Source organism: Platichthys flesus, chromosome 7 (assembly GCF_949316205.1).
Source record: "Platichthys flesus chromosome 7, fPlaFle2.1, whole genome shotgun sequence".
Taxonomy (NCBI): Eukaryota; Metazoa; Chordata; class Actinopteri; order Pleuronectiformes; family Pleuronectidae; genus Platichthys; species Platichthys flesus.
This window is the reverse complement of record NC_084951.1, coordinates 12,355,662-12,383,401: the sequence shown is the minus strand read 5'-3', so window position 1 is coordinate 12,383,401 and position 27,740 is coordinate 12,355,662. Positions and strand designations below refer to the sequence as shown.

General features: G+C 42.0%; 1 protein-coding gene across 2 annotated transcripts in view; it reads left to right on the top strand.

The window, feature by feature from the left end:
• Positions 1-27,740, top strand: part of LOC133956517 (kazrin-like) — a 108,105-nt gene that overhangs the window by 77,805 nt on the left and 2,560 nt on the right. The window contains exons 3-8 of one of the 2 annotated variants that reach the window (XM_062391637.1): positions 13,031-13,222; positions 23,202-23,338; positions 23,963-24,133; positions 24,551-24,634; positions 25,662-25,851; positions 27,272-27,408. In XM_062391637.1, coding sequence (XP_062247621.1) covers positions 13,031-13,222; positions 23,202-23,338; positions 23,963-24,133; positions 24,551-24,634; positions 25,662-25,851; positions 27,272-27,408 — 911 coding nt within the window. The remainder of the gene's footprint in view (positions 1-13,030; positions 13,223-23,201; positions 23,339-23,962; positions 24,134-24,550; positions 24,635-25,661; positions 25,852-27,271; positions 27,409-27,740) is intronic. The other variant, XM_062391639.1, reaches the window with a different exon arrangement.

Genomic DNA, 27,740 nt, shown 5'->3' with positions numbered 1-27,740 from the left:
CCTCGGGCAACACGGGGAGATTATTCTGCTCGTGAGAATTGACTAGCTAATCCAGAGCAAAGCACTCGCAGACAGAAGCAGACACTGCAGGCTGCCTTCATCAGTCAGAGCTTAGACGTCGCTATCGCTATCGAGCCACTGATGAATTTGCTATCAATGGTCCATAAAGATGAGTGTGCGCACGTATGTGTGTGTGTGTGTGTGTGTCTGTGTGCGCGCGCTCATGAGACAGAGACACACTTTTATTAATGATTCCAGCATCTCATTTTTGATGAAAGGCTCCATGAAATATATTTTGGCAATATGCCCTGAATGCAGGAGTGCATGAGCAGATGTAAAAGTGTGCACATGCCCTTTTTTCCCTCGCATGAGGACCTGCATGTGAATGTGACGTGTTTATCCCTTGCTGCGCTTCTGGCAGATTTTTATCACCTCATTTGTACCTGTCACTGCTTCGTCACGTCAAACAATGGATTCATATTAAAAAGCTCAATTTACACACAACCGGTTGTTTGCAGGATTTAGTTGCTCCTCTGCAGTAGATGCAGTGTCCCTGTAATGTATGCTGACCTTTTTTTTTACACTCTTACAGGAAACTACTGTTTGCATTAATTTCTGTTTGATATGAAATTCAATCAGCAGGTCCTTGAAAATTGCGTGACTTGACTAATCCACCATGATCTTCAAGTCCGCATTCATTTTTCGCCAGTGTCACGGTTGTGTTGTAACGCATTTTAAAGATTAAAGTACACTGGCATTGTTTTTTCAGGGGGATGGATTACACAACTCAAACTAGAGGAGCACTCAGTTGAGCACATTGTGTACTCAGTAGATTATTGAGATTCTGGCTCCATACCTTTAACTGCGTGTTCTCCAAACCTTCCTCGGTTCTTCCCTCCATGGAGTTGAAGCAAAAAATGTTTCATAACATATAAATGAACATGTAAAAATGTTAAGCTGGTGGAGGTTACAAGTTTCCACACCATGGCAAAAGAGAATAGATCAGTCACGTTAATGTCCAATTTCTCAAACTCCGCAGCATAGTTTCCAACTGCTTTTATATAAATGACTCAAGATTTGCATTGTCCTGCCCCTCAAGGAGGACATAATCTCCACACAGTGAGGTGAAGTAACAGCCAGTGTAGAAAAGTTAAGAGTTTTTATCTTTTTTATTGAGTTAATTTTCTTTTTCAGTTTCCTTTCCCCCAAGACACAAATAGATTTCTTCATGAGGAAAGGTCAAATAACGGCTGATGTTTTTATATATGCCTGCAAAGGGCAACATGAATCTGTTTATTTATATTGAGGGTTAGTGAACAAATATCTCTCTGTGTGTGGGAGAATGTCTTTCTGCTCCTTAGCTCATCAAATTAAAAGTATAAGCTTTTAAAAAAAATTCCATTTCTACAGAGAAAGTTTACAGTATATAACTGTTGAGCACATACAGCATATTCAATATTGAGCGATTTTTCTGCCGCTCTGGATCTTGTGCTGCCTGGGATATAATCATTACGTGGAAATGGAAGCATGACGAAGGGATTGCATCAGCCTGAAGCTGCTCTTACATGTAGTTTGCTGCGGAATAACAAAGCAGATTCTTATGGATTTTATAAGAGGACAGGGGGGGTGGGGGGGTTGGTACTGGTGCTGCTCTCAAGGACTGTAGCAGGGCAACGGGAAGCAAAGCTAATGAACCTGAGGACCCCAGGGTGAGATATGTTTTAGATCAGCCGGTGCTGTACATGAAGGGCTTCAAAGAAGGATTTTCCTTAACATTTAAATACCTAAATTAATCATTTAAATTCTCTATAGAGCGAAACTTCTCTCAAGGTCCAACAGTCCCCTCAAATTCAGACAATCCTTAAACCGTGTATATGTGGGAAAATATCCTAAATGGATCTTTCCCCTCCTCAGGACCTTCACCAACATTTCATGGGTCTTTCTCGGCAAATGTTCTAGCCTTCAACCAATTGTTTAACAAACAAATCAACCAACCAGTGAACAAGCCACTCATGTTGACATATAACTTCCTTGATGGGGGTATTTACACTGCAATTCTTCTTCTTTTGACTTTGGCTGTATGTTCACACCGCTGACCTCCGAGCCTCCACTCTGGCTCATCACTGGAGCTCTTAAGGCCGTTTTACTTATTTCTACTTTAATCTGCATTTAGTGACAAAGAAATGATGAAGATTAATCCTGCTGAAAAATCTACAGCACATCAACACGAGCGCTCTAAAATCAGTCATTTATTTGTGGTACATTCAAAGGGGGTGCTGTGAGGGGGTTAAAGCTGTTAACCAAGCGTGGCATCTGTGACCGGGTGTCACTGAGACTCTGTCTGTGAATGTAATTATTCAGGCCGAGCCACGGCTGAGATGCTAAGTCCAAAACAAACAGGAGGATGCAGGGTGTTTCGCGTCCCTTCTTGAAAGCACTTGCTGGTCACATACCTGACCCTGACTGCTCTTTTGTTCCTGTTTTTTAATTTAACACATTCCTGATTTGGGTTGTGCCTTTGTCCTGCACGACTGCAGTAAGACGTGCCTGGTGTTCACACTGAGGTTTAGATGTAACCCATGTGTGAACACATTCATCTTTCAAAGGAGAAACGTTGGAGTGGAGCTAGTGGTGCACTTCTTTAAAAACATTTTCCGGTTATTAAACATGACATTCTTCATTAAGATATATGTTTGGAGGGAATCGATTACGTAGCACTGAGGCCAGACTCACTCCGGCGGCTAATGATTTGTTGATTTTGTCACATGGGATATTTGCAGTAATTGAAGCGGAACGTAACATGACTAATTTGCACTGTTATTATATCAAAGAAATATTATATGGAGAATTTCTAATGCTGGTGTGCCCGCTCCATTATTTATACTCAGTCGGTCTTACAGTATGTGTGGTGGAGCGTTGCTGCCTGTCCCCACAGCAGTGTTTATTTTGTCATCATCTCCTCTACACTGTAGCTCTGTGTGTCCTCGCTCTGCAAACTGGCTCCATGAGAACTCAGTGGGAAAAATAGGACCCTTAATTGATTTTGTCTCCAGTAAGAGACCAAAATTGAGCCCCATCCTGTCCTCCCTTCCCACTCCCTCCGAAGAGGGAGAGCCAATCTAAAATGCCCCCCCCTCTAGACACTTTGTGTCATTCCATATCAATTTCCGACCTCCAATCCCGCTCCAGCCAAGTCCAATTTCAGCTGCCTCGTGGCCACTGGACTCGTTGACAGATTGCTGGATCTTTTGCAGCTTGGTCTCTGCATCCTTCCCTTTTTGTAGATTCGGCAAGGAGAAATACTGGAGGAAGTAACAGGGAACACGGGAACAGTATAGGAAGAGAGAGTATGTAAGAGGCAGAGAGTGACAGACAGACAGACAGAGAGAGAGAGAGACAGAGAGAGGGAGAGGCCACTCATATGGATCATCATCATCAGGACACCTGCAGAGAACCAACATGTGGTCCTGTAAAATGAGATTTACTCATTACAAATAATAACTGGTCTTTGTCAGCGTTGGGCTCATTATTCAAAATGCACTTTATTTCAAACGTTTGGCTTTTTTCACGGACTGAATCACAACGCAGATTGTGTTGCCTCATTTCGGTTCCTACATCTGTACTGAAATAGTTTTTACTCCTACAGGCAACGTAGATATCACCAAACGTGTATTGATAGCGTTGCGTTGTACTCTGTTGGCAACTCACTCTCGACTTGACTCTGGCATAGTGTTGGCCCACAGTAAGCTAGTAGCTACCTCAAACTCAAGTTGACACAACGACAAAATTGTCTCCGGGGCCACACTGCTTGTAGAGTTGGCGCGATTCTATGCTCCTTGTTTTTTGCGATCCGCCACTAAACCGAGAGAAGACGGAAGTGAGCGAGGAACACAACAAACTTAATGAAGCACCACCATGCAGAGATTTGTATATTTGAATTAAATATACGGATAACATGTTAAATATTTTACTTTTAATTTGCCTTAGTGGTTTTTATTGTCGACTGTCGTTTACTGGTTTTTCAAAGAAAAGATAATGGTTGTGCACCAACCGTTTTAAAAGTATGGACTTAGCACAAGTATTGGAAAAGATTTCCAAACCTTTTCATTACTCATTGCTCTTTTAGGTAATCTTATTATTTACTCATCACTCCCTGCCTAAAGGAGTTTGTTACACCCGTCATATAACTTCTCTGTTACACCCTAACCGACTGGTACGTTTTCTGCTCCTCTGTGTGAAGGTCAGGGCATTTGCCAATAAGTGCAGCTAAGGCTTCAAATAAGCAATTTATTTTTTTTAACCCGGGGGTACCTGGTTGGAGCTGACCTTTAATTTCCAAAGGATCTGTCTGAAAGATGTAGACTCAATCATGGAGATAAGAACATTTCCCCGACCACGTATCCAGCCACAAGGTTCTTCAGGTCTTAGTTGTTCATCGGGTTCTTTGCGTTGTTGTGTTATATCTTAGTAGGTGTGTTCAGGAGGTTGGAGGTTTGTTAGTTAAAGTTGAAGGAGGTTTCAAACTTTACAAACATTTAGCTTTTTGCCGAAACTGTTCTTAAAATCTTTAGATTAGATTAGATTGCTGGAGTTCAACAAACATAAGGTTTTAATGAGAAATGCTTTTTTTGTGGGGTAACTGAATTATTATAACTGACAGTTTTCATTAATTAAACAATATTTAATGGAAAAAGTAATATCGTTACTAGTTACTGCCCAATACAGGTCTTTGTGAATCCAGAGGAAAAACAAATATTAAAATCTCAAGGTCTAAAAAGTCTTTACATGCATTATGAAAAAGTCTTTGTAATTGTTGAAGAGATTTCTATTTTCTTTTTCAACGGAAACAGTGACAGATATTTTGTCCCCAGAGAACTGCTGATATTTTGGATCATGAATGAATGTATGAATTTTCCACTTTACCGAAGCATTCCCAGAGGCTCCGGAATGATTTAGGACGGCAGAGTCAGCCATTAAATTATCTAAATACAAAATGACACTGATCAGATTCATAATTCACTGGTACCAAGTGCATGTCTGCTGATGCACGGCTGCTCATTTGCATCAGTGGCAGAGGATGGAGATTCTATTTAATGTTTCATAGGATCATAATAACTGGAGGTGAGCATGTTTAGGGAATTGGAACAGAACTCAGGCAGGGATCAGTTGTCATTATCCTCAGTTTAAAGCCTGTGGCCCCAGTTGCATAAGACTCAGAGAAGCTTATTAAGCTGCAAGGAACTGTTCACAATTTTCAGTCTCTGTAAAGGAAAACACAAACTGCACACTAATGCTTTTACTAGCAAAACAGCTTCAGGTAATAAGGACTTTAATTGTTAGGAAACTGTTTTATATTTTTGCTTTTTTGAATCTACTGTGAAGACTGTTCTTTTAGAACCATGCTCTGTGTTAATTGCAATCGTATTGTCATAGCTTTGACTTGGTTCCCCTCACTCACTTCTCTCCCTGACCTTTGTGCGGCCTGCTTAAAACAGACTGCCGCACTGAACCACTTTCTCAGCGACAGTGAGCGGCAGACTCACTTGAAAGTCTACTATATAGTGAGTTTGCCATTGTCTAGTGCTGGCTGAGTGTTAAGTGACAGTTTTTACACCCCACATCGTGGCCTCATTGTATCTCAACATCAATCTGGAGAAGCTGATGGTCAGTAACAGAGCAATATACTCCATAAGGTATAGCGCTTGTGCTGAATGAAAGGAGAGCAGAGTGTACTGTGTGATGAGAAATTGTTCGAATTTGTTAGAAAGAAATGAGTGAAACGCATCAGATGTGACTCAAAAGCAGCAGTTATCAATTCATGTGGGAAGATTTGCTCAGTGTAATATGGAGCAAACAACGTTTTGCAGATCAAGTGACTCAAGTGATGCCACAAGAGAGTCCTCTCAATGGAGCTCCACATTCAGTGAGTTTAGAAAAGTGAATGAGTGGGTGTGGACTTCAGTCACGGCAGCAAGTTGCTGTCAGGGAGAAAACCCTAAAAACACACTGCAGGTTACTTGCTCACAGCTAAAAGACAACTGGTGAACAGAGTGAAACATTAAACAGATATAGAGCCACATATTTCAGTCAGGAGTACCAGAGCTCAAACTCAGAACCTACAGCATTAGTAGTATTAGTAACATTTATCAGGTGTCCTCCTGGATGCGTAAATAACCGATTTGCTAACAAGCTCACTGTGTCAACTGGATTCTGCTGCCACCAAGTGGATAATAGATTATATGTTTTTATAGATTTAAAAGATAATCATGTTTATCAATAGTTTGTGGTCCCGGATTTTCATTGTAACAAGTTTTTTTTGTTTTACATTTGTTTGGATCCTGTCTAATCATTTCTATTTGTGTGTAGCTCAGCAGAGGGTTGCAACATTTTCCTGAGTTACAGTAATATTAATTTAGATTCTTAAATACAGCACGTGTCGTACTCAATGTCAGACTTGTGTGTGGTAGCTGCCACTTAGGAGTAAGACAACATCTGCTGCCTCTGTCAGTCAGTGGGGAACAGGTGGTGCTGAAGTTTGAGCGAACAGCCGAGAGGAGGCATGTGACCCTGATACATCGTCTCATCACCGCACGACGGGGGCTGCGGTTGTGATGGCAACACAGTGCACGGCTGCCAAATAAAACACAGCACCGTGTTGTCAAACTTTCTGTGTGCTCACAGTCCTTCACACAGTTTTTATTTGTTGACAGATGAGTAGAAGTGCAGCTAGAAACAGCTGCCGGTGTTCAATATTTGGCTGCTGTGGTGAATGATTTTTATGAACATAAGCTGAAATCTTGTTCTTTTCCTCTCAGAGTTGTGTCCTCCAGTTAAGATACTGAAGGTCCATGTTCAATGTGGATGTTTTCCACAGTAGCAAACATATTCCATGTGTCTAAGTGTATGCTCTTTGCCAGTGCTTTTTCAATGAAGTCTTTATAGTCCCTCATTCACTGGGACCTGTCCAAATGTGTGAAGTTTTATACATGTCCTTTGAGATGTTTCCCACTGGCTTCGCTCCACTATATGTGCAGCACAAACCATTTCATGGTCTTGAATTCTAAAGAAAAACCTGGTGAATGCTGTTGGCAGCAGAGTACAGTGGGATATAATGTGAAGTAGAAGGCTACGGCTTGAATGGATACGTTTATTTTCACAATATACAATATGTTATAAATAAAACATCATGAATGCATCCTCCGCAAAGAGAATGGGAATGGGCTTGTTGCAGCCCTGGAGGGGAGAGCAGGAGAGATGGCACTCTCCAGGAAGCTTCCAATCTGACTGTCATGCAGAGCTACAGCATACGTTTCTTGCCAAACTAGAGGCTGTGCGGACATTGAAAAATAGGAAGCTGCCCCGATGCCCCTCCCCCACCATGTGTGACAGTCGTATCTATAGGGCTACAGCACCATGCTCTCCCACAGAAAGCTGGGGAAGACAATAACATGGGGGTTTTTTCAACCTCTTTTCTAATAACTCACTGTGGCCTATTCAGAAAAATAACATTTCCTATCACATTGACCCGGTTGCTGGTCAAGAGCAGGAATTTAAAGCTCCAGTGTGTTACCTGTCAATCAATTAAAACCAAACTTAGTGGAAAAATGTGCACTTTAACCAACATTAGTGTGATAACATCTTTATGAAATTATGCCATCTTTTAGGAATCTAAAATAGGAATCTATCTGCTTTTTGATCCATTTCTTTCTCGCTAACATGGAGGAGGCAGGATTTAAGACCTATACTACAGCCAGCCACCAGGTGGCATTTAAGATGCTCTGGCTTCACTTTTGGGGAGCTGATATGTCGTCCATCTTTACAAACAGTCTGTGCTTATGACACATAACTGAGACAGCAAGTGTTATACTTCTATAAATATATGTATGTATGGCATAGCCCTTAGTTATAGCTCCCTATTTTGCTGCCTCTGCACAATGAATACATGCACACGCTCTGAATAAGCAATCCAATCCAGTGTGTGACTATTTTAGAATTTTTAAACATCAATGAACTGTGACTTTTGGTTGGTTGTTTCCGGAAGCAGCTCGTTGGTTTTCCAATCAGGGCGTCGCTCATTGAGTCGCACTGTAAAAATGTGGTTCTATTATCATTTAAGATGCTCTGGCTTCACTTTTGGGGAGCTGATATGTCGTCCATCTTTACAAACAGTCTGTGCTTATGACACATAACTGAGACAGCAAGTGTTATACTTCTATAAATATATGTATGTATGGCATAGCCCTTAGTTATAGCTCCCTATTTTGCTGCCTCTGCACAATGAATACATGCACACGCTCTGAATAAGCAATCCAATCCAGTGTGTGACTATTTTAGAATTTTTAAACATCAATGAACTGTGACTTTTGGTTGGTTGTTTCTGGAAGCAGCTCGTTGGTTTTCCAATCAGGGCGTCGCTCATTGAGTCGCACTGTAAAAATGTGGTTCTATTATCAGGTCCATTAGAGAAAGCTCTGTGTAACGACACTCCACATGCTGACGTTTTTTTCTCTCGACCCTTCTCCTAATAACCTCTTTTAAATTTCATTTTCATTATTTAGTGGGTAGCCCTTATCCTCGGCTGCTTTCAGTTAGTCAGTGAACTCCAATTGAAGGAGCAGGTGCACCGTGTAGAGACAGTGTGCCGGAAGATGTTATAGTTCAGTGTCATTTCTTTGGGAAAATCAAAACAACATTATCTCAAGGCCGTTAAGGTGGACACCTCATAATGTTATAGAGAGAGGCTCAACAGTTCCCAAGCGTATGGTGACTGTGGAGGGAAGAACACACCGTTTAACAGGAAGAGACCTCTGACTGAAGCAGACTCAGTGTGGGCGGCCATCTGCCTGGACTGGTCGGGTTGAAAGGAGGGAGATGTGAGAGAGAGAGGAGAGGTGAGGAAGAAAGGAGGGGTTGCAGGAATGGATGAGAGCACGGCTCTACTACATGTCTTCCATTTTGAGTTTGTTCTCAATGTAGTGTTGAACATCTCTGTCCCTTATGAAACTTATCAATGACAGCAGTGTTATTCACATTCTGTTGGTATTAGTCATAGACAGTTTATGAACATGGAAGGCACGACTGACCCGCAAAAGTTTTGCTGAACATCTCGATCATTGGGTTAGCTGCAGGTGATTAATACTGCCTCCTCTATAGGACATGGACCAAACTAAAATGCCTAAGTGTACGACAAATACCTTTTCTCAAAGATGGTTTCTGTCATTTACTGTAGTTGTTATCGCAGTGATGTTTGTTAAAGTGTCAATTTTCCTATTATGTTATAACAAGTTATTTGATAGGATTAAACTGGGATTAAACATCACGTGACGTATGAGACTGATTTGTGATTGGTTGAGCATTTGTATCGGTGCGACCTCCTGCTTAATTTCTGGATAGTGGGATGAAGTGCATCCATCTTTATATGCAGTCTATACAATGTTTTCGGTCAGTAACATCCAACAATAACAATGATTTTTCTGGAAAGGACAGTAAAAACATGAAGGGCCGGACAATATCCCATCAACATTTGTTTATCCTGTTCACGTTTTAGTCATTGTTTGTACTGTTGTTGCTTTTCGGACATTATATTCAAACATATTCTTCATTCAGGTCACAGAATCTGTTGGGTCACACAATGTGTTGTAACTCCTGTCTGCACAGATTTAAAATGAATAGTTATCCTGTGACAATTAGTTGCACTCTAAAGACCTTGGTTCGCTCCCAGCTCTGCATTACATCATTACAGCACACGACTGTCACAGGCTCAATTATTTCTCATTTAAAATGGAGAACGCTGGAATCCAAACACTACATATTCTGATTGATCACTTACAGGTAGTCTTAATGGTGCCCTGATGTAATAATGATGACAGACTGTGTAAAAAGCTCAATGTGAGAAAAACTACCTCTGTGATTCCAATCAGGATGCAAAGAAGTAACCTCTGGCTCTGTATGTCGGCTCACATACATGTTCCACATTTCGAGCTTCTTTAAGTTATCTCATTTCCCCACATTCAGTGTCCCAGCCCTCGTTTCTCCCATTCATTTCCCATGGCGTTTATTTTTTCACACAGTAATAATGGAGAAGAGATATAAGAGTATGAAGTGTGATTTATGCGAGGTACTTGATGGGGCCTGAGCAGTTCCCATCAGCCCCCGCTCCCTCGCTGCCCTGAGGATGCATGAAATTGAGTAGAATGTCTCTACTTATTCTTTTCTAAATTACTCTCCATGTGCCCCGCCTACACAAGCACCTTCAGTCTGGGGTGAAAAAAAAACAAGACATATTTTTAGACTAAATATTTCTTCTTTGAGGGTTATTGTGAGAAATTGAAGTGTGACATTTGTGTGTTGTGGCTCGTTTAGAAAGCGAATGAGGTTCTGCGTCCACCGCTGATACTGAAACATTTTCAGTGGCTGAAAAAAAATATACATTTCTCCCTGCTGCTGTTTTCATTTGATGTTTTCTTCCTTGCAACAACACCAGCCAGGAGCTCTTTAAAGCACCGGTCGACCTCTTCTGCTCTCACGATTCCTGAAAACACAGAGCAGGCTCTAAGACAGATGTAATTATATTAGCACTATCTTGTCTCCTCTCATCTCCTGGACCCAATCTAACCTTTTAAAGCTCATTACCAACAGTCATTCTGCTCTCTGCTTATCTCAATAACAAACCGTCCGGCCCGGGCCTTTGATTTTTATTGGACGAGTAAAGCCTTTTTTGAGAGTTTTTGCTGAAACAACAAATTATAGCTCATGTATATTTTAAAAGACCACCATTAAGTGATATGCTAATTGTCGGTATATTTCAGCAATAACAGTCAACACGAAAATGGTATAACTGAACCATGTGGTCAATTATATGCACTATTGCAAATTATTACAACAGTAATAAATATAAAATTGTACACACAACATACACAGTTTTTATTTATTATTGCAATGAATCAGTTACTAAAATGAAACAAAATGTCACTATCATTTATATCATAGTAGTGTATGCTATTATAATCATATCACTTAATACACTGTGCAATATTCACAGTATTTATATTATTAATTATTCTTATCTACATTACTCACTTTACTGCTGTTGTATGCATCCTCGTTACCTCAAATTGTTTTCACTTATAATTTATTGAAGGAGATTATTTTACACTTTTTAGCTTGTATGTAAATTTCCTTATAGTTTTTTTTTTTTTTATTTATATATTTTTTAATTTAGAACAGCTTGATTTGGGGCTGACACTTTCCAAATTTCGTTGTGCCTGCACAATGACAATAGATGTCTTCTTAACTCTTGAATTCTATTCTCGCACATATCTGATTCCATATTGGCAAACATACCCTGACAAAGAAGAAATATTTTTAACCACCTAGCTAGAGCTGGAAGTGTATTCGGGAAAGAGTTCAGGAAAATAACTTACACGAGAATAATGCAGCTCATGTGATCGTGGCCTACTTACGATGCCACAGAGTTTCAGACTGAGGCTGCAGACACTGTTCCCCAGATAAGTCGGATCTCCTCAGTAAACGGTCTTTCAACTCTGTCTTCCATTTCCTGTCGGGTCCTCCTCAAAAAGACCCCGAAAATGAGTTTCAAGGGATTTGACTTGCTTCTTCTCTGCTTAGTGAACACATTTTTAATTCGAAAATGACTTTTCACCTCAAGCTATTGGACACTCCAAAGGTTTGGGCAACTTGAAATCCTGTGAGGACACTTGGCTTTGCTTCAGGGCCCGGTAGAAATGACTGAATCGTGTTTTCAATGTCCATTTGCCATCATGTGGAGGTGTGTGAGAATGAGCTGTTGGGCAATGGTGTGCTCAGAATCAATGGGAGTGTTTCCAGAGATTGGTTCAGTGGCTCCAGGAAGGTGCTGCGGTCCTGGCTGAGTGACATAATGAATTCCATGAATGTACTGTTTTGCTCTCCAAAGCAGCGCCCCATTTCCTGAGAAAACGAATCAGTACATCTGTGAAACCACAGCTGTTTGGTGGCTCTTATGTTACATCCATATTTAACTGAGTAAAAGAGTCTGCTATTTCCTCAACAATAAGCTCTGTTACGTGCATATTCTAACTTTGATAAAAATAACCCACTGCCAGACTCTGCCCTTCATACCAAGAGTTACTGTGAAATATGGATCCTTATTACCCAGGGTTTCCAAAATGTCACAGTGGGAGCCCATATTATTTCTGCTTTAAGACAGCAAAAGTTTCCCGTACACCTAATAGTACTTAGGAGCATGTTTCCAGTCTCGGAAACCTTTTATTGTAAATGTTCAATCCAATGATGCAGAAGGCCTAAACTTACCACATGTGACACAGTCTTAATCAGCATCACTGTTCACAGAAAACTCAAGCCAGTGCTGTGTTGGTCCAGTTCATTGGGAAAAGTGAGACTTTTACTTTAGAAGAGCTGAGACTAAAAACTATCCAGAAGTTCCTGTTTTAGTTTATCCAGTCTGAAGTCATCTGGAATCTTTCAAATAAATGTTTTCATTCCCCCGAGCTGAGGGTTGCAAACAGATGCACAGTGGATTGCTGCTGCTGGCGAAATCAGTTAACCAAGTCCCGGTGGTGTCGGAGAGGGGACAGGAGATTGCCATCTTAACCAGCTTCCTGGCGTAATCTCCCCATTTTGGTACCCTTGGGTGGCAAGTCACTGCCCAGTCGGCCAAGAAAGAGTAGTGCTAATCGAGGAGGGATTGTAAAAACATCAGTGGCTGAAGGTCTTTGCAAGCCCCCACTCACGACCTAGCCAGAACCAAAGTTTGGCAGCAGAGAAAACGTACATGTGTCACTTTTACATCAATTTTTTATTCCATAAATTCTGCAGCTACTCTAGTCCACCTCTGTGAGACTGGATTCCAGTATGCACATGACCAACGTTTAGCTACTGGAATTATTTTTCTACTTTAATCGAAAAAGTGATTAAGTGTTTGAAGTTACCGAGCACACATGTTTTTTGATAAGAACAAATATTATGTCTTCAGCCACTTAAACCTTTTTTCCCCCTCTCTGTGTTGTAGTCCTGCTGCGCGAGGAGGTGGCTCAGCTCCAGGAGGAGGTGCACCTGCTGCGGCAGATGAAGGACATGTTGAGTAAAGACCTGGAGGAGACCCAGGGAGGATGCTCGGCAGACGTGCTCTCCGCCACCGAGCTTCGCGTGCAGCTGACTCAGAAGGAGCAGGAGCTGGACCGAGCCAAGGAGGCTCTGCAAGGTGAGGAAGGAGCTTCTCTCTCTCTCGTATGATCAAATTGAAATGTTGGTTGTGATGCTGCAAGAGAGAGAGAAGGCCAGGAGACTATTCTGCAGGGGAGAAGTGGGTCATAGAGTTTCTGTATTTTGAAATGGTTTCTGAACTATTGTAGGAATAAGACAGGATTTTAATAATATATGTATTAATAAGTTCTGCTGAATAGTTTCTGCTCCTCTTTCTCAACATTTCTTTTTTTGTATTTACTTTCAATTGTCAAATAAGTATGAAAAATGTCAAGAAGAACATGAGAACAGTTTCTCTTGAGCACAGTGAGAACACTAAGCCTATTTTTTATTTGTCCTTTCTCCTTCCAAATCATTCTGTGACTTTACACAGGGTATATCCAGAAAGCAGCAAAGTAATATTTCCTACCATTCAAATCAAAAAATGTATCTCATAGAGGTAGTCTGACTTATTAATGTTTATATTTTAGTGTTATATTTTTCGTGGACAATGATCATTGAAAGCAAAAATCCAGGCAATGATCACTATTTGTAAAAAAATACTTTGTTTCTTGTGAAGTTAACACAAACACCATGAACAAAACTTTGCATTACTCTCAATAGAATTAATATATGTAATTTGCTGATTCTTCTGTCAGATGCATTTACAGCACCTAAATCTTTCAGTGCTTTCAGGTTAGGGGCAGGGCAACATGTAGGCTGCGGGGAACCAACATGGTAATTCCACCATGGAGATCATGTGTTTTTGTTAACAGCACATTCACACTGGCGTTGGCCCTCATCACCAATAGCTCTCAAATGTCATTGTCTTTCCAATTTGACATCTTTGTCAGCATCCCCTATGTGTAAAACAACCATTTTGTCTTAATGAGAAATTGTATTTTCCTTTTTGTCTTTATTCTTTTTGCATCCATTGTGTGTTAGAAACATCCACTCTCTGTGAATTTGTGTTCTCACATCTCTGGATAAATTCAAAAGATGATTTGGAGTTCAGTGCCTGTCTGAAAGCAGCTGAGACAATCCTATCCACCTATTGTAGCCTGTTAACGTGTGAGCATGATAACAAATGTGTTAATAAGGCTTGGATTTGATGCGACTGGGTTTACCCTGTTGGAAAACAAATGGAAGTATTGAAAGTATGCAAAGGGAACTGGCAGAACAAAAAAACTTCCCGTTCAACTCCTTCTGTGATCATTTTGCTCTCAGCTGCCAAGTGCCACCCCGCACTCACTCTGAGAGAAAACCTTTCTGCATTTTGTTCCAGAGGGTTTCAAACCCGGGCCTTTTTATTTCTCCATGTCACCATTATGTTAACATTAGTGTGTGTAACAGTGTGGTTCATGCTGCCCATTAGCTGCATTACAGGCCATTAGCATGTGTTCCGCACCAGAGATGAAGTGGGACCTGTGGGTGAGAGAGGACACTGACTAAAAAATGAGCCCTGATGTACAAACAGCACAATGTACTGTAGAAGATTCACTGTAGCCGCTGCTGTATTGACGTCAGATGTCATTTTAGAAACACTCTAAACATTAAGGTGTTTTTATTGGCTTAGCCTCAAACTTTCAGCGCAGTGTTTGGGTACATTTCTTATGTATATAATTCGTACGTATATATCTGTATTTTATCCTTTAAACCTTTTAGACTAAGCCTGAAGAGACATCTATAAACATGAAGACAATCTAGACAGTTAAGTCCTGCATGACCTCACACCTTGAATATGTATTAGTTGGACCAATACATTGAAGGGCCTTGTACTTTGGGGTAAACATTAAAATGTTGTGTCATTTTAAAGTACTCTTATTTTGACAATTGACAGGTTTAGAGTTTAGATTTTGGCCTCTATGAGAATATGCTGCAACATCTCATACAGTAAATTTCAGCAACTACTCTGTTTGAAAGTCGTATTTGAAATTCTTATACCCAATACAAACCGAATTTGAAAGTGATGAGGCTTCCTACATATGATTGCAAAGACAGGAATAGATGTGAAATTTGGGCTCAGGTATTATCTCAAACATTTGCATTATAACTAATGAGCGAAAGCCAATCAGCATTGAGAATGAAACTTACGTGGCAAAAATTCACATTGGATGGATGCAGCATGAGCCCCCCTCCCAAAAGGTCTGCTGCTATTGGACCGCTGATCAACTCTTTTTTAATTTGAAAACTGCTTAGAGACTTCCTGATCATCTGTAAACGCTGTTATCCCTATACTAACAATGAGATTGGTTCTGCCGCATCAATTCAAGCCAAACTAGCTGGTAGGCTGACATAGTACATGTTACTTGGTGAAATAGGTACTTCATGGTCGGAAAGCCAGAAATGCTAACGGTTTGTTTCAGCCCCTTCATGAGCAGTGTTTTCTTCTCCGTTTGCCACAGTTTTTGGCCTTTGTAACTTAGCAGACATTTTGCATTTATACAAAAAAACTCTAGGACCCACTTGGGAAAACAAGCATGATATAGTCACTGTGATTCGTTATTATTCATTCAGAGAGGATGTAACTCTTAATAGTAAGCTGCCTATTAGAGATTACATGCTGCCTTTGATTGAAGTTTGAAATCAAAGCTTTTTCTCCTGAGCAGTCTGATTAGTGGATGCTCTTTTTGTTGGCACAGTAAGGACAATTATGTGGATTAGATTCAATTTAAATGTGAAAAAAGCTATTGTTTAAGCTTCTTTATTTGTTTTACTGTTTAAATACAGGTATTTTTCATTTAAAAATGAGCAATTAGCCAAAGAGAGCCCCTTGGAGATGTGATGCCTAACATTCAAAATGGCCTTAATGATCTTTGCAGAACTGGTCAAATAGCAATGTGCAGCACTGGTTCCTCTCTGTTGCACGTGCCCTCCCAGACACAGACACAGACAGAGTAAAGTAATGAAGAACTTCGGCCAGACAGCCAGACAGTGCACAGTGGATTCCACACCATCATGAGAAGGGATGTCATCGCTGCGGTGGTGAATCATAATTTTCAAAGACTTATCGGCCCATGGAAAGAGGCAAAGTACGAAACCACCATTTTGGAATCAGACAAATGCACGACACGCTGTCAGGGGATTTAGTTGCACTCGAGACTCGTTGAACAAAAAAGAACATAACAGATTGGAGCAGAGCAGGAGAGAGCACAAAAAACCACTTCAATCCGCACACAGCCCAGGCTGGTAAAGTCATTTGTATGACTCAGGCCTGTTAATGAAGGCCCCAGCTTACCAGCCCCAGCAGGCACTGACAGTAATCAGTGGTTAATGAAAGCTTTATATAGGGAGACTTTGCTTGGCTTATAAGGTTCAGAAACATGAAGCAGGGTGGACCGTGTCTGCAATTAAGACGGGGTACGTGGGAGGACAACAGGAAATTGGCTGTTATCGTTTTTAAGTTTCTTTCTGTTTCCCGTTGCTTTTCATTCTTTTGCTCTTAAAGCTGTTTTTATATGAGCAGTGGTGCAGAAGCTGACGTTTAGGTAAAGCTTTTGACCACAGAGTGACCCGTGATAAAATCATATTTGCATTCTGTGGCGAAAGTAGCCGGATTCCTGAATTATTAATATTTTTTATTGTTATTTTCCACATGACTTCCCCGTACAGCAGCTGCTTCCCAGCTCTTTTGTTATTCCTCGGTTGTCGCTCTTCATCTCTCCGACACTGTGGTTTGCAATTTCTTAAGAAAGCAATGAAGGGCCAGCAACAGAATTGGTTAGCGTTTAGCTCTTAAACTGAGGTGGGTGGCAGACAGTGACATTTTTTCACAGTTGTTTCCAAGCTGAAAACATCTGTCGTCCCATTTTGTCTCACTCTCTTGTTTGTGTGGTTTTTCTAGCCGTTTCCATCAAATGTGTTAATGTTCCAGGCTTCCGAGGCTTATATGTGGACAGTGTACGTGGGTATAATGTGATAAGGACACCTGGCAAATGTACAGTACATGTAACTCAATGAATATTTTGACACCATTAAAGTCAAGACAGTTTTCTGTGTATATTCACACTTAATGGGCTGCAACAGGGGGGACATGAAGAGAACATTATAAAAGGTATTGAGGCAACAAGCAATTGTTTCATGAAAATTTGACTATTAGTAATAAAAGGCCTTTTAGGTGATGGCAAAAAAAAGGGGGAAAGGTAGTGCTTATAAATTTGCTTTTTATTTGATTGGACAAGAGAAAATAGGTGAAACCCTTTTAGGTCTGCTACAGATGTACAAAAACAACATTCACGTCGGACAATAACTAAACAGACGTGTGTGAGTCGGCCATCAGAGAGGAGTTTTCAGAGACAGTTAAACAAGCCAACAGCAAAAGCATAAAGACTTGTAGTATTCTGTCGACTGGTACCCTGCTGGTAACTGCGTCATCTGCACTCACATGTTGGTTTAGAAAATTAAACCTGTCAATGTTAGAGTTATTAGTTAGTCACCTGTGAATTTCATATATTTTGGATTGATACCATTTAGTGTGTTTTGTAATATATGATTTGGCCTTTTGGAATCAGGACTCCATAGCCTTGGACTCAAAGTGCATGAAGAGTTAGGCTACGTCCACATTGTGACGTTTTAGTTTGCTAACACCTAAAACCAGTAAGAAGTTTGGAAATGCTGCTGCTGTTGTCTGAGCGGACATAAAACTATTTTTCTAAACTTTATGAAATGTTTAATAAATGTGCAGTGCTTTCATAGTATCACAGTGGGATTGGTGTTAGGTTCATCTGTAATTCCATTGGCTGGAGCTCCAATCTTTAAGATGCTTGCTTTCCTGTTTGGTTCTCATTAGTCACGACTCGACCACCAGCATTTAAAACATTGTAAACACTCACTGTCAGTTCATTTTCACTGGACTACATCTACTCTGGTCTGTGAACCAGCGTAGGTCGAAGACAGAAACAGATTTGTTGTCATGTATTTTTCCTGAAACTACAGCTAGAAAAAGTTGGATTTTAAAGTGGCCTCTGTAGAAAAAAGCACATAGTCCAAATGTTCTGGAGAATACCTCATTAACTAAAGCAATTTCCATATGTTTCCAACTGATTGGAGACGAGATGTCGACTCTGTTTGATTTCCTCCAGTTTTCACAAGGCTGGCATATTGTGAACATCCAACCAAACACTCTGACAAAGTGTTTTTCCCACATGTTTGGGGAACAGAATGAAGTGCCCCGGGGGCTTTTTATTATTGAAGTGCTACCAACAATTATTGTGAAGCAGAGTAGCTTTGTGTTTTTAGTTTATATTTATTTATTTTCCCGTGGTTCTGCTTTGGATTGAAAAACTAAAAAGCAAAAGGCTTTTTAGTTTTTCAATTTGCGTGAAAGAAATGCATCATTCCGTCCTTTGGTCTCTGCCGCTTGAGATAATACCTGTTTACCTCGGGGACGGTCCACAGAATCTGTGCCGCCACTCGCACCTCGGTTCAAACGGTTTGGGGCAGACCTACATGCAGATTTCCGCTTGTCTCTGAATACAAAATGGAGGACGCAGAGACAAACAATACTTCTCAGTTCGTTTCCTCTATCTCTTCCTCTGCCTTTGTTTGCATTGTGATGCTCCCACTGTGAAAGCCTGAGCTCACTCCCACCATGTGCCAGACATCTGCCTGGTAGCACTGTAATTGTGATCGTGCTAACAGGCACATAATTGCCCACTCACAATTGCAGGTTTTATTATGTTGCTCGAGGACAAGCAGTTCAACCCAGTAGCTACTGCCCGTGGTGATTATATCCCCCCCCCCCTTACCTTTAAATACACAGATGACTGTGACACTGAGGCTACATCCACACGGCAACATTACGTTTGAAAATGTTGTTTTAAACTAAAGCAACCTCTGTCGACACAAGTGTATTGGATCATTATTAATTTTAATACCTGTCTATACTAACATGCACATCATCTGACCACTCACACATACATGTCCCGCTGGACTCGTGTGGCAGCAGTTGTATCATTGTAAAATCGAAGGATAATGCTGGTTGTTTTCTTCCGCAAAGGCTTTATTGAGACCCAAAACTTCCAATAGTCAAGAGTGTTTCTCTCAATGTTTCCAAACGTTGTTTTCGCCCGTCCAGACTCCTAAGGGTTTTCAAACTAAAATGAGGCCAGCTGCGTTTCCTAACTTCTCCGTGGCTTTAAAATTTTGCTGGACGGGTTTATACATCGTAGGGCTAAAGCTTTCTGCGATGAGACGTAGTAGTGCCGATAGAGCCTCATCTCAAGACTTAATGAGCAAATGAACCACAGTTTGGATATGTAACAGATGGCTTGTTGTCGACAGGTGTTAATAAACATATTGACTTATTACCAAACTCCTGTTTGGACTTTCATCTTCAAAGTAAAGTTGCCCGCCTCTGCTATTTTTAATCAGCTGCTTCTTCTTTGGGTAATTACTATCAACTGGGCGACTTCCAGTCAATCCAGAGCGCTAATGGACACAGCAGACAGCCACAGTATGTATCATCAAAGCACAGTCTGTCTACTGTCATTTCACACTACACTGACTAACAACGCAGCTCTGCCCTTTACCAGTTTTTAATGTACTACCTCAATCCTGTATGTAGCCTCATCATAACAGTAATTTAAGGCACCTCCATCAGTTCTAACTGAATCGTCTCGGATGAGAACACGTGTTTGGATCACAGTGGCCTCTAGTGGTAATCAAGGATACTTCTGTCATTAGAGGAACATTGTACCTGTACCATTGTTAAAAACCTGCCTCACAGTTCTCTTTGTTACATTTGTTGCACACACACACACACATACACACACAAAAACAGTTTTGTCTCAATTACTTTAGACATTACATTGTGTAAAGATTTTGTGTAGTAACTAAAATAAATTGCACAGTGGATTCTGTGACAAAATAGAGTTCTATTGTATTTTACATGACTAGGGTAAAGGTTGTGAATAGATCTATAAGAAGGGTCAAATCTCATTGCGGAGCTTCAGGTTAAAACATCGACTGACCCTCATTGTAATACTGTAACTTTAAAGTGACATCACCAGCTCTACAGTGAAGGACCATTAAACTCGACCAGTTCGCATATCAACCCAATGCAACCCAGGTGTTAGTTTTACTGAGGAAGTGAGGAGACAGGCTCAGCGAGCAGCTCCGATGCTCCTACTTCATTATTCAGCTGGCAGATTTAAAAGACCGTGAACAATGGACTTCCTCCAATGAGCCGATGTCCCTTTTGTTCTGTCCCCAAATAATTATGTTAAGAGCAGACTGAGAGCCTGGGCCTCCTCTTTCTGACTGAAGTTTTATGCAGAGGTGACATTGTTGACAGGGCCCATTCATTCATGTGAAGAATCGTTATCTGAAGGCTGTTGATAAGTGGCTCCATCTTTGTGATCCTGTTGTCTGGTGTTGAATGTACTTCCAAATTATTTGGACAGCCGTTTTTGCTTAAACACAAATTTACTGAATAGTATAATATATGCAAGCGATGTGGACATTGATTCCTCCAAGACGTGTGTTGTCGGCACACTCTCTTTTGTGTTTTGTTTCGGAGAGCACCAGATAACAAAGGTTATTATTTAACCAGAGATAAGCATCTTTGCAAGCAGCTTATTATGAGGAAGTGGACCCCCCCCCCCCCCCCATGACATCCCCCATTGTTTTGTTTACTGCTGTTTAAACTTTGGTCAGTGCTGTAATGGATTTTTGGAGCCAGGAGTTTGGAGTGGAGGGTGAACCGGCCCACTCACCTTCACCTGCACCCACTGGTTGACCCTAGCTGTCAATCACACGATATCCATGCCCCAATGCAAACCCTGCTTTATCATTCACTTTACGATGGGATTGAAGTTAACAATCATAACAAAGTGCAGTATTGATTAAGGTTAACCATGTGATTGCTATTGTGGATGGTGATGGCGGATCGTGGAGTATGATCACAGACAAAGGCTTTCAGCTCACTACTGTAGTAGATGTTCACATTTAACTACAAGAGCTTTAGTAAGTAGAAGAGGTTTTTTGTGTATTGGCCCAAAAGAGAAAAAAACACTTATGCAAATTTTAGAGAGGGTGCATGGCACAGGCAGGTGCTTTTGTTGTATCACAGGGCTGGTTGGACTTTAGATGGTGCGTGTTTGTTCAGCATGGGTTTTGAGCTTCTCCTCCTCTACTTACATAAGCAGGGGCTAGCTTTTAGTGTCTGTATCTGCGTGTCAAGCACACAAAGACAGCCAGTGTTCCACAGTTCAAACAAGCGGGGAATAAGTGTAATCGAAAAAGTTTAAAATATTCAAATTACCCAAAACCTATTCATAGAAATGAAAGACTGTCGAGTAGTTTCCACTCTATGTCGTCCTCCGATCTGCAGCTCCACACACATTAGTCCCGGCTCTGTGTGGTTCCCAGGTGGTTCCCTCTTGTTTAATCTGGTAATAATTCTTGGAGGCTTGGTCCGAGCCAGAGCAGGCTGGTCATTAATATGGCTGTCAGTGGATGGAGGCATGCCAGTGCTTCCCCGTGTACGTTTTTTTATTGTAATCTAACTGCAAAGTGCACGGACCATCCCCGTTCATTAAACGTGTCCATGCATAGGTTTTAAATGGCAAGTCCTGGCGCAAACGTGATTTTGGGCTGTGAATGGATCCTTTTCACCGAGTGACAGTGAGTGCTTTCTTGTAGGAAAGTCGATGTTGCCAACGGTCACAGGTGCAGGATGTGAAGCAGCAGCAGGCGCGTCTCAAAGAAGGCTTTGATTTCACTTCCTAAGGCAGGTGCTGCAAGGTTTCCTGTTTCTCTTGGCCAATGAGGGCCGTTTCTTGTTTCCAATTTCACTTGGCCACTTTGGTCTGCATTTTCCTTTTGGCTCGGGGAATTCCACCCGCAAAAAAAAAGAGAAATGGACGAAAGGAGGAGATATGAAATGGTGACAGAAGAAAGAAATGAAAGGGAGGAAAGGAGAGGGTGAATCCGTCCTTGTAAAGCTGCACTTCCATGCCGCTCGCCCGAGAACGCTCCCCGGACGCACTGTGAATGTCATGCAATTACGCAGGCTGTGATATAAGTTAATTAATGACAGGCAGCTGGCTGACAGGGGGGAGAAAAAGAGGTGAACACACGATAACAAGCACAAAAAGAGAGAGAAAAAGAGAAACGTGTGATTTTATATGAAACATCCAGCAGTTCACATCCGGCTGTGCCGTGAGGAAATGGATGTGACATTGGTGGACAGACACAGTGTGAACACAGGGGATGTAAATAAAACATACAGTACATTGGTGTCGAGCAGATGTCTGGAAAACAGCCTCACATGAAGACAGGGAGAGGATCAAGAGAAAGCGAGGAGATGCAGAAGAGGGAGGAAGAAAAAAGGAGATGTTGTCTTTGAGAAAATTAGAGCTTCTGTGAATAACTACACTGAACCATATTCTTTATCGTGATGCGTGGGTGAAGTGCCAGAGGATTAGAGAGAGTGTGCGGCGGAGAGATAGATGAAAAGAGGGAGAGGCAGCCTCTGACGAAGCCGGCAGCAGCTCGCAGATTGACAGGAGGGTTCATGTGTGATTCACTTCTTTATCAACATGCGGCCACGCAGCTTTAAAACTGCAGCAGCAGGTGCAAGTAATGTTTTTACCTAAGACGCTTCATATCTGAAGGTGCTTAGTAACCTACTTATTATGCATGAAGAAATGTGGACTAGAAAACCCACACTGCCAAGAAGTGTTACTGTGTCGACTTAGAAAGACTATATCTAATGTATTTGAACAGCCAGAGTAATTATTGCAAATGATTTATTGTATGTATTATATTAACTATATTGTATATTAGTTATTACAAGCTCTTCAGCGTCCAAAAATACTGTGACCTGTCGTCAAATATATAAAAATGCTGTACATGAATCACTTAGATACATTTCTATGACTGAAATTGGAATCTGTCACAGACACACCCACAACCAAATGCTGCTCATCTGATGCTATAGCTTACAGCCCCTCTCTCTCTTTCTATTTCTCTCTCTCTCTCGCCTGTTCTTGCAGCCATGAAGTCGGACCGGAAGCGTCTGAAGGCGGAGAAGGCCGACCTGGTGAACCAGATGCAGCAGCTTTACGCCACACTGGAGAGCCGGGAGGAGCAGCTCCGTGACTTCATACGCAACTATGAGCAGCACAGAAAAGTATATGGCGGCCATATTCCGACAATATACAGGCACACACGCACACACACACACACAATAACACACACACGTGCATGCAAAGAGGCTTCTTTTCAATGAAGCTGTGTTGGTTGGACGCTCATAGCAACAAAAACACTATCTACATCCGCGCAGCAGCAGCAGTGGAGCCACATAAAACACATTTTATGAAGCTGCTTTTATAAATCGTTGAGGATTGTAATTAGTTCATTTCTTGTTAGATGTGTGTGCACGCTGCGGATAATTTATGAATATGTGCTCTGTGCTGTACATGTACTAATCTCCTACTTAAAAATAGATTACACTCTCTGCATGCATTACCATGCTATGAAATACTTTGCATATATTTAATATTATTCATATTGACAACCTGTGTTTGTGTTTAAGATGTTTCTCATGACATGTTCAGGCATGTAACTGTTAATCTGACATAAATACATTTCTAAAAGTCGTAAAACTACAGATTTTTGATGATATATTATTCCTTTCCTTATGTAGAATGTGGTTGAGCAGCATTATTTTGCAGGTTGGATTCGGTCCGTTGATCATTTATTCAGCTTACAATCATGTGTGAAGCAAACCCATCAGGATGTCTGTGTCCACTAGGAGAGCGAGGATGCGGTGAAGGCGCTGGCAAAGGAGAAGGACCTGTTGGAGAGGGAGAAGTGGGACCTGCGGCGGCAGACCAAGGAAGCCACGGAGCACACGGGGATGCTGCGCTCGCAGCTCGACCTCAAGGAGAATCGCATCAAGGAGCTGGAAGCTGAGCTGGCCATGGTGAGACAGAAACCCAGACGGGGCTGAACTAGATGATACCGCTCTAAAAACAACACATGTTCTCCTTCTGCAGTATTGTTGAATTTTATTCATGTGTGAATTACAGTTGCCAATAAAAACACATAAAGTAAGGACATTCAAAAGAAAGATGGACTCTAAACTGAAGTAAACCAAAGTCCAGTTATCACAGCTTATACACACACATCCCATCATAAGTGTTGAATCTACTGACAAGAACAGGGATAAGAAAACATCTACGACTGACAATAGAAAGCACAAATTCGCTTCACTGCTTCACGGGGTGAACGGTACATCTGTCTGTTACTGTGCAATATTTCGGGTACTCTGCATCTAATGAAACCCAGAATGATTTTGAATGTAAGGTGTAGCCATCCCTCATGTCTCCAACCCCCCCAGATGAGTAACTGTGTCAATCAGAGAATGGAGTTCCGGGTGTTTGAGCGTCTTGCGGACAGGGACTACTCATCTAGGTTCATGGCGGTAAGACAGGTCCCCCAACTTTGAAGTTTGACCTTTCTTGACCCCCCCCCCCCCCCACACACACTCCTTGGAAACCTCTCCTGTCTGTGACCCCTCAGCTGCACGTGTTTGACTAACCCTCAGCCCGGAGCCCCTGACCCAGTGGTCCTAACTCTGCTGCTCCCCGTGGGTCCCTGCTGTGATTTATCAGAATAGGAGAATATGAATGCATGGGGGGGGGGGGGGATACATCAATATTCTGACACCTAATGATTACTGCAAAGGCTTTTGATTGTGATTCTGTTCTGCGAAGCAAACTCTATGATTGATAATCATTTGACCGCTGCTAGGTAGAGATGATTGCAATGTAGCTGACTGTGCCGGGTGCCGATTTGCAGCCTGTCGCCGCTTGCCATGTTGATATGATTCGCAGAATAACGAGATATGAAGCATTTGCAAAACACCAATGTGCCGAGGCTAATCAGCAAACACACACACACACACACACACAAACAAAGCTCTCAATAGACACAAACCACACGTATACCAACACATCTCCCAAGGCTTCAGGGGCTCATTGTGGTTCCTGCTAAAAAGTGGTGAATTGTGCATTGTGACAGGGCTCTGCAGAGCAAATGTATTCATTAAACTTGTGGAAAAGCTTCATTTTATCCAGTATCTCCATTTGTATGCCCCACCAACCCCTAACTGGAAAGGGAAGAAAACATCTCCTCCAGATACACTATGAATTTGTTTTCCTTTCAGTGCGGCTGCAGCGAGATTTCACACAACAACAGACTTACACAAATACAGCCCATGTGAGGTCTGTCATATGTGCATGAGACTTTCAGTGGGATTCTGGATACATAACTTAACATAAACACATGCACACAGATGCAAAAAAATGCATAAAAACCACAACAACAACAACAACACCAACTCACTTCAATACAACCACCCCCCCTGCAAGGTTTCTCTCCAGGATTGTAGCTTGTTGCTCGTTTCCTCGCGGCCTGATTGCCTCTGTGTGTTTGTCTACCTCCTTAAGGCCAAACAGTCACTAGCCACCCTGACCAAGGACGTGCCCAAGCGTCACTCGCTGGCCATGCCCACGGAGACTGTGGTGAACGGTAGCAACCAGGAGTGGGTGATGCATGCGGACCTTCCCCTGACGGCGGCCATCAGACAGAGTCAGCAGACCCTGTATGTCCACACCGGGCATCCCACCGACAGACAAGGTAGGCCCGCGTACTCGAGCATCCTCCTCATTAGCACAACGATTCTTTAACAGTCGTTCACCTTCTGCTGCATCCTCATGTCAAACCAGCTTCACACACATTCACTCGTGCCATCTGCTCAATGTCTCCACATTATCGGCCGACCCCCCCCCCCCGCTGCTGCTCTGGTCGTGACACTTCATTTGCTTTTTGGAGCAGGTACAGGGAACTAACTTCTGGCTTTGCAGCTTCCATTTGTCTCTGCTGCAAACAGCTGTTCCTCCATATTTGAGGATAGTGGCAGCTAATAAACGGTTGGGTTGGTTCTTGTGTCCGGTTTCTTTCTGTTGCAAGTGTTTTAAATACAGTCAGAAGTGGAATCAAACCATTAGTCTGCCAAGCTCCAAACATGTTTTTAAGGAAAACTTTTTCTCTATGATTGCTTAAATTGTTCAGCTTTTTTCACTTAACTTTGTAATTATTACATTTTTGGGCCCCTCGAGATATTGAGTACAGCGACAAATAATAACAAAGATGATGTCAAGGCAATCTACATAGTAAGGTCAAGATCTTACACTATTATAGAGAAACCCAACAGTTCCCACGATTTCCAAGCACAACACTTGAAAAGAAAAACTCCCCTTTAACAGGAAGACACCTCCAACAGATCCCGGCTCAGTGTGGAGATATATGGGGGAGGTAGTAGTAGTGGGTGGAAAAGGGGGCGAGAGACCAGGAACAGTTTTGTCACTGTCATATTTAAACTCTGTCAAACTGGTTGTTACAAAAATATTAAGAGTGATACTTATAGACATAATAATAGTGATTTGTAATAGCAGCACCAGTTAAAAGTTGTAGTAAATGAATGATCCAGGGGTCAACCCTATCATTATTACTATTATAAAAATAATGATCATCATTATAACATCATGGCAGCCTGGAGCTTTTACTATGTTAACATAATTTCCCAATTGAGAAAAGGCTAATGAATTATTGAGTGTTATCTAGCCCCAGTCACCCTGAGAGGTTAATCCTGAACTTCCAAAAAAAGTTAAACTAATCATAATCACTGTAAAGAGCGAAACTGGACAACTGGCTGCACGCCGCCCAGTACGACACAAAGTGCCCAGTCCTCTTAGAGCTGCAGGTTCAAACAGGCTGCTGACTAATGGTGGCATCTGGAGTTAGAAGAAGATGCGAGTTGTCACGAATCCTCACCGGCGACGCAATTGGTTGAACAGTTTCAGTCTCATTGGCTCAACCTCTGTGAAGCTGTTTTCACTGTTGCTTAGCAACTGCAGAGGATTACCGGCCTTTGGTTTGGGGATTTTTAAAACACATATATATATATTTTATTTATTTAAGAACGACCAGATTTGGTGCCCAAACACACCCCAAAGAAAACACGCCTCTTTTCTCTTCTCCTCCCTGTCCCGTTTAGTGGCTGCCGTGCGGGTGAGCCCTTGCCACTCGCGTCAGCCCTCCATCATCTCCGACGCCTCGGCGCTGGAGGGGGACCGCTCGTCCACACCCAGCGACATCAACTCGCCGCGCCATCGGACTCACTCCCTCTGCAATGTAAGAGCTGCCCACCTCTGCACCACCGTAATCACCTCCTTTGTGGCAACTGCCAACTGTCCTGCTGCGTGGCCGCTGCTGCTTCATTCCGGCTGAGCTGGTGTTTCTGCCCCACACAGTCTGTTGTGGCCTCACTCCGCAGCTGTCACGTGGATTGATGTGAAAACCAGTTGTTGAATGGGTGCATGCCTCGCAGCATGTAAAGCATCCACTTCCCTTTTGTGTTGTGATCCTTTATCTCCCCTGGTCTTTATCGCCCACTCTGCACCCCTTCACCCACTGCTCTGCTCTCACATCTCTGTTTGTTGGCCCGTCTCTTCATCGTCTTGTCC